Source organism: Aegilops tauschii, chromosome 7 (genome assembly GCF_002575655.3).
Source record: "Aegilops tauschii subsp. strangulata cultivar AL8/78 chromosome 7, Aet v6.0, whole genome shotgun sequence".
Lineage (NCBI taxonomy): Eukaryota > Viridiplantae > Streptophyta > Magnoliopsida > Poales > Poaceae > Aegilops > Aegilops tauschii.
The window spans coordinates 478,711,597-478,724,091 of record NC_053041.3 but is presented as its reverse complement, the minus strand read 5'-3'; the positions used below and the strand labels follow the sequence as shown (position 1 = coordinate 478,724,091).

General features: G+C 45.1%; 1 protein-coding gene across 1 annotated transcript; it reads right to left on the bottom strand.

The window, feature by feature from the left end:
• Positions 1 to 289: 289 nt before the first annotated feature.
• Positions 290 to 4,318, bottom strand: LOC109745511 (solute carrier family 40 member 1). Its single transcript, XM_020304640.4, has 7 exons — positions 4,046 to 4,318; positions 3,821 to 3,971; positions 1,936 to 2,132; positions 1,397 to 1,846; positions 1,124 to 1,295; positions 762 to 1,010; positions 290 to 646 (listed from the first exon to the last, which is right to left on the bottom strand). The coding sequence occupies exons 1-7, from the start codon at positions 4,171 to 4,173 to the stop codon at positions 500 to 502; spliced, it is 1,494 nt and encodes a 497-aa protein (XP_020160229.1). The 5' UTR covers positions 4,174 to 4,318; the 3' UTR covers positions 290 to 499.
• Positions 4,319 to 12,495: the final 8,177 nt, after the last annotated feature.

Genomic DNA, 12,495 nt, shown 5'->3' with positions numbered 1-12,495 from the left:
GTGGCGCCTCTTGAGCCGGTGCGATGAGCTGGGGGATCCTGAGGACGGAACAGGATGGCGTTGGTCTGGGGCACCCAAGCGATGGCATTGGCATAGCCACCTGTGCCGGCTGATCTCCTTCTCGAGCCGGCTCCATTCGCATCATTGGTCCTTGATGTAGGCTCCAATGTCTCACTTTCTAAGTTTTTTAGCTATGTCGCTGCTTCTCGGTACCTAGGTATCTTGCCGGAGCTGTTTCTCTTACTTTGTGCTGTCGCGTTGTGTTGTACCGTTGGTTGGAAGGGCTTCATTAATTTAAAGCCGGACGTTAGCCTCTTTTCTTAAATAAAAAAAATTACTTTACACTAGCCAGCACCGGGGCGAATTATTTGACAAATCACTCATTCCTTATCAGGTCGAAGCAGGTCAGGAGTTCCTTAGCCTGCTACCATACCCAGAAACAAAGGAAATCTGAAGAAGATGATTAACCATGAGCTTAATTGACAACATGCTCTGGCCACTATTGCAAGGTCGCACACCAACCCATCTTGGCAAAGATCTTGTCCAGATGCAAGAGGTGTTTCCGTACGCGGTATACGTGCAGCGTGTACATGAGCGCGGCGCAGGTCACCAGCAGGAAGGACAGGACGATCAGCTCGCTGAAATCCTGTTTGGGTGCACAGATTGTAGATTGTAAATGGTAATCGTCGAATTCATCTCGCCGTTTGTTAACAATTAGCATTATTATTAATTAAAAGGAGCTGATCGATATGCTGGCGCACCTTGGGGTCGGAGACGATGATGCCCATGATGTAGGTGAGCAAGTCGAACATGGACTGCAGCGAGTTCTGGACCCCTCCGACGACGCACCGGTCAGAGTCCGGGACGCTGTCCTGCATCAGCTGCATGACCGCCAGGTCGAACATCCAGAGGCCAAGGCGCGACGCCGCGACGCCGGCCATGAGCACCCACGCTGACGCCACGCCGTCGCTCACCCAGATGGAGCCGACGCAGAGCAGCAGGCAGCACCACTGCAAGCCCATGTCACCGCCAGAAACCCATCAAATATCCCATCAGTCCAAGCAATTGAGTGACAAGTGCAGTGCGTTTGTGGGTACTGAAAATGGATGATCGATCGACGTGCCTGCATCCAGACGGACCAGAGCCCCGTTCGAAGCGTGGACACCCACGAGTGCACCACCGGGTACAGCAAGGTCGCCGCGATCCCGACGACGGCGCTGAACCCCCGTGCCAGGCTGATCACGTAAGCCGGGATGCCTTTCCAGTCCAGAGTTGCAGTCATCAGCGTACCAAAGCTGCAATGGCAACACAAAATTGCATGTAAAAATGCACATTCTTACTGAATGCATACAAGAGGCTCAGTGCCTCGGTGTACATTGTTCCATGCCTTGATTACCTTAGTACTGTGAAGTAGAGGATGGCAAGAGCAACCCCTGGCAGCATCACCTCCTGCCTCATGTAAACCGCCCATGAGTCCCAGCAGGGCAGGATGGAGAGCCGCTCCGTAACACCCACCCTCCAATCCGGTGCGTCCTGACCGCACCCTTGCACCTCCTCGTCAGCCGGTGCCACCACCAGCGCTGAGGTCGACTCCCTTCTCAGCTGGACGTCCTCGCTGAGAGCGGGCACGCCGTTGTACACGGAGACGAAGAGCCAGTACTGCAGCCACACCGAGGCGAGGTTCCACAGCGCAAGCGCCACCGCGGAGGCCTGCGTGGAAACGAAGCTGATGATGAACCCGGACAGGACCGGCGCCAGCAGCTTGCAGCTCAGGTCGATCCTCCGGATCATCGAGTTGGTCTTCGTCAGTACCGCCGGCGGATGCCCGCCGCAAATCACCACCACCCTGCATGCATCATCGCGTAGTTAGTGCTACTAAGTATACATGTTATCTCAGTACGCTCCTTTTTTGAGTTGTAAGTTTGATTTGTATACCATTCTCGCTCAATCAGTATGGTGCCGGCAAGAGTTGAGAGCGCCGCGAGCGCGCCCGACAGGTTAGTCACCACGACTAGAGCTAAGAAGACTGGGAAGCTTGTGTCTTTCAGCTGATCGTAGATAAGCAGTCCGGTTACCGAAACCCCAGCAGTGATGAAGGATAAGCTTTGAACCAGCAGCCATAGGCCCAAAACCTGCAGCCAAGCATATTTCTTGACTGAGTAAACTTTGGTACATGGAAGAAATATGGAGTAATTTCACACTAAATCAGGAAATGCAGAGTAATTCAACGGTATGGCTGATGAAGATGATCGTTTACAGTTTGATGGTACTACGGGGTATTTGGTTTTAGGCCACAATTTGTCTGAGAAAAATTACACTATTACGCATTATGAGTTGCCATCTTCTATTAACACACTTCAGTTTCATTTTGTTTTTGAAAAGGGCTTACTTTGGTTTTCCATTTATCTTTTCAGAGTCTTCGGTGCATAGGCTGCAAGAACTGTTCTCTTCCATATTCTAGATTATATTGGTCACAATTGGGAAACGAAAAAGGTTTGGCATATTTATCCTTTTGTGTATGTGTAAAATAAGTTATTTAGCCCCACCACAAAAGGAGTTATTTAGGAAAAAATAGAGATATTTAAGCATTCTTAGGACTCCAAGATTCTGCCCAAACAACCATACTTCCAAGATATTGTCCAGTCTTTTTAGAACAACTAGATGATTCCTCACGCATTGCTGCAGAAACACCAAGTGGTATGCAGCTATGAAATTTTGTTATTGCACCCCAACAAAAGATATGTTAAGTTAGCAGCTTAATAGTTCCAAAAAAATTGGCAACAAATTAAAATGAATTCTCTAATGCAAAAATATCTCAAGCCAGATTAAATATGGTATTGTCTCTTTTATTTTGTTAGACCCATCTCCAAAAAGCCTTGTAGCAATGCATTCTTCCCATGAAAAATTGATTCAGTTTTTGGGAATAGAGGATACTCCAGCCAATACTTCTATGCATGCCTTGCGCTCTGCACTTCATGTTTTTCACTCTTTAGTCCAAATACCAACGATCAATGGGTAGGGTTAACTCCGGTGAACTCTCCATACCACATGCATGAGATGAAAGGCTAATGACATGGGTTTGTGTAATCAAGATGATGTGGATAGTTGCACATGTTAAGAGAATTAGAGGTAGTGGAGTCAACAATATAGGATTTGTACGTTGAGGTGGGGCATACATGTCTACTATACCACTAGACCCATGATAATATTTTGGAGTTTTCCTGTTGGGGGTTGTCCCTGGAGAGAAGGATGACCATTGAATCTATACAATTACTGGTACGACCACCCACAGTGGGAGTAACATTAGTAGTAACATCACACATATCTAGATAAAATAGATGATGTGACAAGCAATAAATGAAGAAAGAGAGACATGTGGTAACATAGCTAGTTATTAGTAGTACGAGTAACATCACACATATCAAGGCAAGATGAGTCTATAGCCTAATAAATGAAGTGTTGCATGTTATCACACATATGTTACTCCCCACTATAGAGGTAGTAACATAGAGTAGTAACATGGGCCCACTGTGGCTAGTCTACTACTTCCTCTGTCCCATAATATAAGAACGTTTTTAACATTAGTGTAGTGTTAAAACACTCTTATATTATGGGACGGAGGAAGTAGTAGGTTTTGCTAGATGATTTTGCCAGAAATTTTTCATGACGACACAGTAATTTCCCCCCAAGTTAATAATTACCACGTCTTCCAAAAGAGGCATTCAAATACCCAATTACCAGTGTCCAATGAGCAAATTCTCATGGTCTGGAAACACAGAGCGTTGAAAAATTGAACAGTCTAATTAATACGGTCACGAACCTGAAGGTATGTGAGCCTCTCGACGAGGGTGCCAACCATGGGGCCGAAGACGACGACGGAGGAGGCCTCGACGACGCCGTAGACGGCCGCGAAAAGCAGCGAGCCCGGCCAGATGCGGATCATGTACAGCCCCACCGAGAACTCCCACATACTGCAACGAGGGCACGATCAAATTAGGGCGGTGGAATCGAACGAGTGACGACGGCGCGCGCGCCGCGCACGTACCGTGCACCCCATCTGGCGAGGAAGTGGCCGATGTAGAGGCGGCGCAGGAGGGACGCGTCCAAGCCGCCGCCGCCGCCGCCATGGACGTCGAGGAGAGGCACGAGATGGCCACCGCTCCCCGCCTCCATCTACGGCAGTGGGTCGGTGGCCCGCGCTACGTACCGAGACGAGTGGAGGATCTAGGGTATATCGCGGGGGGGGGGGGGGGGGGGGGGGGGGGGGGCGAAGGCCCTCGCCGGCCACATAGGAGGCATGGAACATGCGTGTGCGCGCGTCGTGAAGGGGAGGGGAGGGGCAGCACCATGGGAAGACGGATCGATGACGTTGACATTACCCTGATCTATCTATGCAACCATCCAACCGTCGCGAGTCGTCGCTATCTTCCGCTTGGTTTTTGTCGCCGCTCCCCCGCCGGCCTCATCGTTTGCGTGCAGGTGCAGCAGGTGGGGAGATTCTCTCTCTCATGGGGCTGCTACCCACTACACCAGTTCCATGGAGCGGTTCGCCATGTACAGTATTGAAACCATCGTGTATCACGGATCTGCCGCGAACACCGTTGCTGCGCACTGCTACTATAATGTTGTCAGCAGTTCTTTCATTTTTTGACATCATAATACTGTCAGCAGTTAGCACCCTGACGAACGGTTCACTCGCGGAGTGCACCTTTTTTTCGTGTGCCGGCCACTGTTCCTGATTACTCCCGACGTTGCTAAATACAAGTTCTTTTTTTAAGATTTCAATAAAAACTACATGTAGATGTATATAGAAGTATTTTAGAGTAAATGTTCACTTATTTTCCTTCACATTTAGTTTGTATTGGAATCTTTAGAAAGCCTTATATTTTGGAACAGAGGGAGTATAATGCAGTGCAACACAATAAGAAACAATGCCAGTGCAGATCTGAAAGATTTCTGAAATTTTAAAACGCAATTTCTATTAAAAAAACATAGATGTTTCATGAAACGCGAACACTTTTCGAGTTTGTGAACAAATGTAAAAGAACATCTTTTTGAAATGCGAAAAATTGGAACTCCCAAAAAAGCAAATTGAAAACATGTTTTGTTTAAACGGGAATTTATTTGAAATTCTAGAAACAAAATTTGGAAACCGGAACATTCTTTTAAACTTGCGAACAAAATTTGAAAACATAAACTATGTAAAAATTAGCAAACATTTTTTGAAACTACCAAACATAATTTGAAATCGCAATTTTTGAAATTTGCGAACAATTTTTGAAATTTGCGAACAATTTTTGAAACAGAAACTTTTTTGAAAATCCTGAACTTTTCTGAAATGTTGTGAAATTTTTGAACAAAAACATAAATAAAATAGAAGGAACAAAAAGAAAGAAAGAAACATAAAAAGGAAAATAAAAAATAAAAGGAAAATAAAGAACTAAAAGAAACCAACAAACTAATTAGAAACAAAAAAAAGGTAAAACCAAGGTTCCCAAAACTGGGTGCAATGTACTTGTTAGCTATCTTAGATGGGCCAACCCAGTTTGATAGCTAGCTGATAGGTTGTGTGCGAACTGACGACTACTTGACGCAGAATGCGTCAAATAGGAAATCTCTGAGATGCCGACCAAACGCGGGCTGCTGTGTGCACAAAACTAAAATGGGCTGCCCATGTACATTTCAATGCTTGGCAGGAAAGGCGGTTTAGCAAAGCTATTATTGGATTTTCAAAAAAATAAAACAAGGCTACTATAGTTGTTCTAGAAGAAAATGACAACGCTATTATAGTTTGAGTCCGAATATCCAACGAACATCAGATTTTTGGGCATGGCAATTATATTTGCCGTGAGTGGCAAGTTTAGTTGGCGAGCATGGTAAATCTGTCTTAGATCTTTTTTGTGGTCAGAAATTTGTCGTGTTCGCCAACTAAATTTGTTATCCTCGAGTGTAACGCCCCGGATCCGATGCGCCAGGTGTCTTCCAGTTATTCGCCGTCGTTGCCATGTCATTTGCTTGCGTGTTCCATTTTTCCATGTCATCATCTGCATTGCATCATCATGTTTTTCAAAACTTGCATCCGGTCCTTTTTCCCTGTTGTCCGTTTCGCGATCCGACACTCTCGCCGAGCCCGTCGCCCGTCTCAGACCTTGTTTCGTGAGCGGGAGAAAAACGTTCTCGAAATGGGTGAAGATTTGCCGAGTGGCCTTGGTATAGCACCGGTAGACCGCCCGTCAAATTTCGTTCCATTTGGAGGTAGTTTGATGCCCCAACGGTTAACCGCGTACCACGAAACCCCTTTTTTTCAGCCCAGCACCCCTCCAAATCAGCTCACTAGCCCATCCTAACCCCCTCCATGCTCTCGGTCGTTCAATCACGATCGTGTGGGCGAAAACCGCACATCTTTTGGACACTCCTAGCTCCCTCTACCTATAAATAAGCCTTCCCCGTTCAAATCTCGGATGAAATAGACCCCTAACCCTAGTCTTCTTGCTCCTCCCGCCGCCGGACATGTCCGCCGAAGGCCGGACACGTCCGGCCGCCGCCCCAGCGAATCCCGTCATGCCACGTCGCCCAGCACCACCCACCGCCGCCGCGGCCCGAGGGAGCCTAGATCGGGCCCGCCCCGGGCCAGATCAGGCCCGCTCCGCCGCCGTCATTCCCGGGTCGCGCCCCGCGGTCCGCCTCCGCGCCTGACCGCGCCGCCGCCCCGCCTCGGTTTCGCCGCCCGGCGCCGATCCGGGAGCCCCCGGCCGTCGCCGCCCCGCTACGCGCCTCGGCTCCTCCGACCTCGCCGCCGGTGCCGCCCCTCGCCGCCGACCCCGCCGGCCACCGCGCCGTCCCCGTCGACCCACGCCTTCCCCGCCGCGCCATCGCCGGAGAACCGCACCTCGCCGGATTTCCCATAGGAGCCTGATCCGGGGAGTGGACGAGATCCACCACTCCCCAATCCAAACGCCCTCATCCACGTCCTGTACCGCGCCGTCCGCTTCCCGTCGTCCCGTTTTTCGCGAGGTAGATTTTTCCTGTCCCAGTTTTCGCATATTTTGTTGCACTGTTCATCATCCCATAACTTCGTGCTCGGTGCTCCGATTCATGCATATAATATATCGGAATGTTCGTCACGAGATTCTCTTCATTTTGTTCCATTGTGCCATGCTTGTTTGAGGTCATCTTGATGCCTTAATCATCGTTGCAAGAGTGCTTTATGCTGTTAACTGCTGCCTGTAATCAGAACTTGATGATTTGTCTTTTTCATTGCATTTTGTGTGTGCATCCTATGAGCATGAGCTCTACATGTGTTTTGATCTACATCATCCCCTCTTTCCAGTGGTGCTTGTGTTGTATTTTTTGTGATCTATGTGGTGACTAGCACAAGCATGCAAAGTAGCCTCCGTGATGTTGCTGATTTCTGTGACTTAGTCATTTCTGCAAAGTAGCCTCCGTGATGCTAAGGATGTTTTGTTGTTCATGTTATGCTCTATCCATCCATGCCCTTGTTTGCATTTATAGCCTGCTGTAGCTTGTGGCAATCTTGCTCCGAAGTTGCTAAATAATGTTGCTGTCAGCCTGTTAACTTTAAGTTCGTTATTGCCATGTGCTTTGCTAGTGATACATGTACCCTATGACTATGCTATTGCCATGCTTAGCTTCATATTTATGCCTTCTTGCTGTTGGTTGACTTCACACGCCATGTAATGCTCTGTGGTGAGTGGTTCAAGCTCACCAACATGCCTACTTATCATTGTTTCTGCCATGAACTGTTATTTTCAGCAAGTCCGAATCTGTCATATTACTTGCTATGTTTACATGGGTGCCATCATATCTTCTGTACCTTTTTGGCTCGTGATCAGTAAGGGACTTTTGTTCTATGAAATTAGTAGATTCATGCCATGCCTTTGGTTGCCATGATAAGTTCCTGTAGCATGTTGTTTGATAGCTCTAAACTTTGCAACCTGATGTTATTTCTGCCATGTCCTGGAATTCGGCAGTCTATGAAACTGTTATTATTTGCAATCTTGCCATGTCCTTTTGAGCATGTTCTAGTGATTTCTGAAGATAGCTCAGTGTTCATGTTTTGTAATGCTTTACCTGTACATCATGTTCATGCCTTTTGTTTTCATGTTGATTTGCTGTAGCATATTGTTATGATGCTTGCAATATGCCTAGTTGCTGTTTTGGACAGATTGTAGCTATATCTTGTTTGGAGTGTATGTGTTGCATCGTTGCTCCGTTTTGAGCATGCTCTATATGAAACTTGCTTAGTTTTGCATGTAGTTTCATATTCCCGTGTTGCATCCTTGTTTTGAGTGTGTTTGCTTGATGTTTGAATGCATTTTGCATCAATGCCATGTTTAACTTGTTTTGCTCATATCTTCTAGGCTGTAGCTCCGAATCTAATGAACTTCATATGTAACTTGACTAGAATTTCGTGTAGATTGTTTTGGTGCATCTTAACTTGCTGTTTAACAACTTGAACATAAGGTTTATTCAGATCTGGACCAATTTCGAAATTTGCATATGAGGACTTACCGGATTTGTTATATGTTGTTTCCGGCCTCATTTAAACTTGCTTTGATGTGTTGCTCTTGTATGCATCATCTCTTGCCATGAGTAGCTTCATATAGCCTTGTCATGCATCATACTTGATTGAGCTTCATGCCTTGTTCATGTGTGGTGTGTTTACCATGTTGTGTGCTTCTTCTCGATAGTTCCCGTGTCGTTGCGATCGTGAGGATTCGTTCGTCTTCGTGGTTTCATCTTCTTCATGGACTCGTTCTTCTTCCTAGCGGGATTTCAGGCAAGATAACCATCACCTTGGATCTCATTACTATCATTGCTATGCTAGTTGCTTCGTTCTATCGCTATGCTGCGCTACCTATCACTTGCTCTTCAAGCCTCCCAAATTGCCATTAACCTCTAACCTTTGTCACCCTTCCTAGCAAACCATTGTTTGGCTATGTTATCGCTTTGCTCAGCCCCTCTTATAGCGTTGCTAGTTGCAGGTGAAGATGAAGATTTCTCCATGTTGGATTATGTTTATGTTGGGATATCACAATATCTCTTATATTATTAATGCATATATATACTTGGTAAAGGGTGGAAGGCTCGGCCTTATGCCTGGTGTTTTGTTCCACTCTTGCCACCCTAGTTTCCGTCATAACGGTGTTATGTTCCTTGATTTTGCGTCCCTTACGCGGTTGGGTGATTTATGGGACCCCCTTGACAGTTCGCTTTGAATAAAACTCTTCTAGCAAGGCCCAACCTTGGTTTTACATTTGCCTCACCTAGCCTTTTTCCCTTGGGAGTCGCGCATCCCGAGGGTCATCTTTATTTTAACCCCCCCGGGCCAGTGCTTCTCTAAGTGCTGGTCTAAACTGAGTAGGCTGCGGGGCCCCCTCGTGGAAACGCGAGGTCTGGTTTTACTCGTAGGATGTCTCATCCGGTGGTGCCCTGAGAACGAGATATGTGCAGCTCCTGTCGGGATTGTCGGCACATCGGGCGGCTTTGCTGGTCTTGTTTTACCATTGTCGAAATGTCTTGTAACCGGGATTCCGAGACTGATCGGGTCTTCCCGGGAGAAGGAATATCCTTCGTTGACCGTGAGAGCTTATAATGGGCTAAGTTGGGACACCCCTGCAGGGTATTATCTTTCGAAAGCCGTGCCCGCGGTTATGTGGCAGATGGGAATTTGTTAATATCCGGTTGTAGAGAACTTGACACTTGACCTCAATTAAAACGCATCAACCGTGTGTGTAACCGTGATGGTCTCTTTTCGGCGGAGTCCGGGAAGTGAACACGGTGTCTGGGTTATGTTTGACGTAAGTAGGAGTTCAGGATCACTTCTTGATCACTGCTAGTTTCACGACCGTTCCGTTGCTTCTCTTCTCGCTCTTCTTTGCGTAAGTTAGCCACCATATCATTGCTTAGTCGCTGCTGCAACCTCACCACTTTACCCCTTCCTTACCCATTAAGCTTTGCTAGTCTTGAAACCCATGGTAATGGGATTGCTGAGTCCTTGTGGCTCACAGATTACTACAACAACAGTTGCAGGTACAGGTTTTGCGATGATCATGACGCAAGAGCGATGTTGCTTGTTTTGGAGTTCTTCTTCTACTTCTTCTTCGATCAGGGGATAGGTTCCAGGTCGGCAGCCTGGGCTAGCAGGGTGGATGTCGTTTGAGCTCCTATTTGTGTTTCATCCGTAGTCGGATGTTGATCTTATGTATGATGTATTGATGTATTCTTGTGGCATCTGTATGCCTTGTATGTATCCCCATCTATTATGTAATGTTGATGTAATGATATCCACCTTGCAAAAGCGTGTCAATATGTGGTTCTATCCTTGCTGGGACCTTCGAGCCTCTTTAGGATAGTATCGCATATTGGGCGTGACATCGAGCCAACATAATTGTCATAAAAATGTTTTATTTGTCATACCTAAAAATCTAACATCAAATTTTAGCATTTTTGTATAGTTTCCTCCCTAAAAAAGGCTTTTAGTTGTTTTCTTTTTTGATATTTTTTATTGGGACCTATATTTTATTTGATATAAGAATTATTCCAAAAAATAAAAAATATACGAATAAAAAATGTATATTCAAAGTAATGTTCATCCCAATTTTAAAAAGTGTTTACAAATTTCAAAAAATATTCGTATTTCAAAAGTGTTATTTGGTTTTAAAAAAGTATTATGATGACTTTCCAACGGTCCAGTTTTTGGATAGATACAAACACATCTCCTTTGTACATGCACGTGCACATCCATGCATGCACTAGTGGGCAAACACTGATATCACCCTAAATTCTCCTTATTTAAAAAATTCAAAATGTTTTGTACCTCAAATCGTCGGTCGGATTCAAAATTTGTTTCCACCATTAATTTTGCCGTGACGAGACCTTCGAAACTAGGTACCATGTAGTTATGTTTTGATGACTTTTTTCAGGTCAAAAGTTACCAAGATGCAATACGTGAGTTACCAAGATGTTCACACAAAAGTTACGGGCATAAAAAGGGTTCCTCCAAACTTCTCCCCACATGCAGTAGAGAACAAAAGTTGATTTCAGCGAAGATTGCACCACTAGAGGACATATGTCGATGTTGGCAAAGATTCCACATAAAAACAAGTTTTAGAATGTTTTAACTGAAATCGTCTGTCATATTCAAAATCTGTTTTGGCCATTAAATATGTAGCAACAAGACCTTCAAAACCATTTTCCATGTTGGTATATAGGTTACCCTACTGCAGTATGTAAGTTACCTAGCTGCAGTGCGCAAGTAAGTGAGCAAAGCTGGAGTATGTTAGTTACCTAGCTCCAATACTTAATTTATCAATCTGTTCACACATAAGTTACCGAGCATAAAAACCGTTTTTTGGCAACATTTCCATGGATTTTCACTTAGAAAGTTATCACCCATTATGAAAAGAGTTGCCATGTTATGTAGGTTATCGGATTACTCGTGGTCAGTTATCGATTCTAAAACTTGATCCGCCACAAACACCATTGTAAGTCTGTAACTACATGACTACTACGGTGGTGATTGTGACGGAACACACTGGACAAATGAAACACGAGTAGTGGGCAACTATATTTGTCTCATGTCAGTAACTATAGCATGCACAACCTCATAACTACATAATCACTATGTTGGTAACTGTAGCATGGGCATCCTCGTAACTTTAGCATGAGCAGCCTGATGACCATGACATAAGCAGCCTGGTAAATTCTGCAAGAGCGGTCTGGTAACTATAACATGAGAAACCTCATAACTTCAGCATGAGTAACATGGTAACTTTACACCCTGGTAGCTTTAGCGTGGGCAACCCGGTAACTGTGGCATGAGCAAGTTGATGACTTCAGCATGAATCCTAACAACGTACATAACTTTTATGTTGGCAACTCCAAAATAACATGGTTCATAACTATACCATATGGAGCCCGATAACCACGTAATCACCATGTTGGTAATTTTGATATATGCATCCCGGTAACTATAGCCTATGAGTGTACTTGACAAATTAGGTTGGTCATCTCGAGCAGTTCACATACACACAAATAAGATTTTGATAAGAAAACATAAACAAAGAATTATGGATCTATTTGGTTTGTTTGATTCAACCAAGGTCTTCTTGAAGAGTTAGATTCCAACCGCAAACACCTCTTTTTGCCTTAAAATGATAAAAAATATATGTAGAAATAAGGGTCAAATATGTTTGTTTTCATCAATTGAACAACAACTAAGGTGAGATGAGTTGTCAACCGATTCCAAAGCTTTGGCCAGGATGTCATTTTTTAACAAGATTCACAAATGTGCAAACAATATCCTTACTAAATTTTATGTAGAAAAAAGATCACAAATGTAAAAATAATATCCTTGTTGAGTTTAAGGACAACCGTGATAGTTTAGCTAGTTAGTGTCGCGAGAATTATGCCTCTGGTAACAAAATTATGAAGCCCCGTGCGTCGTTTCTCGAAGAAGCCCTTCATTTCAGG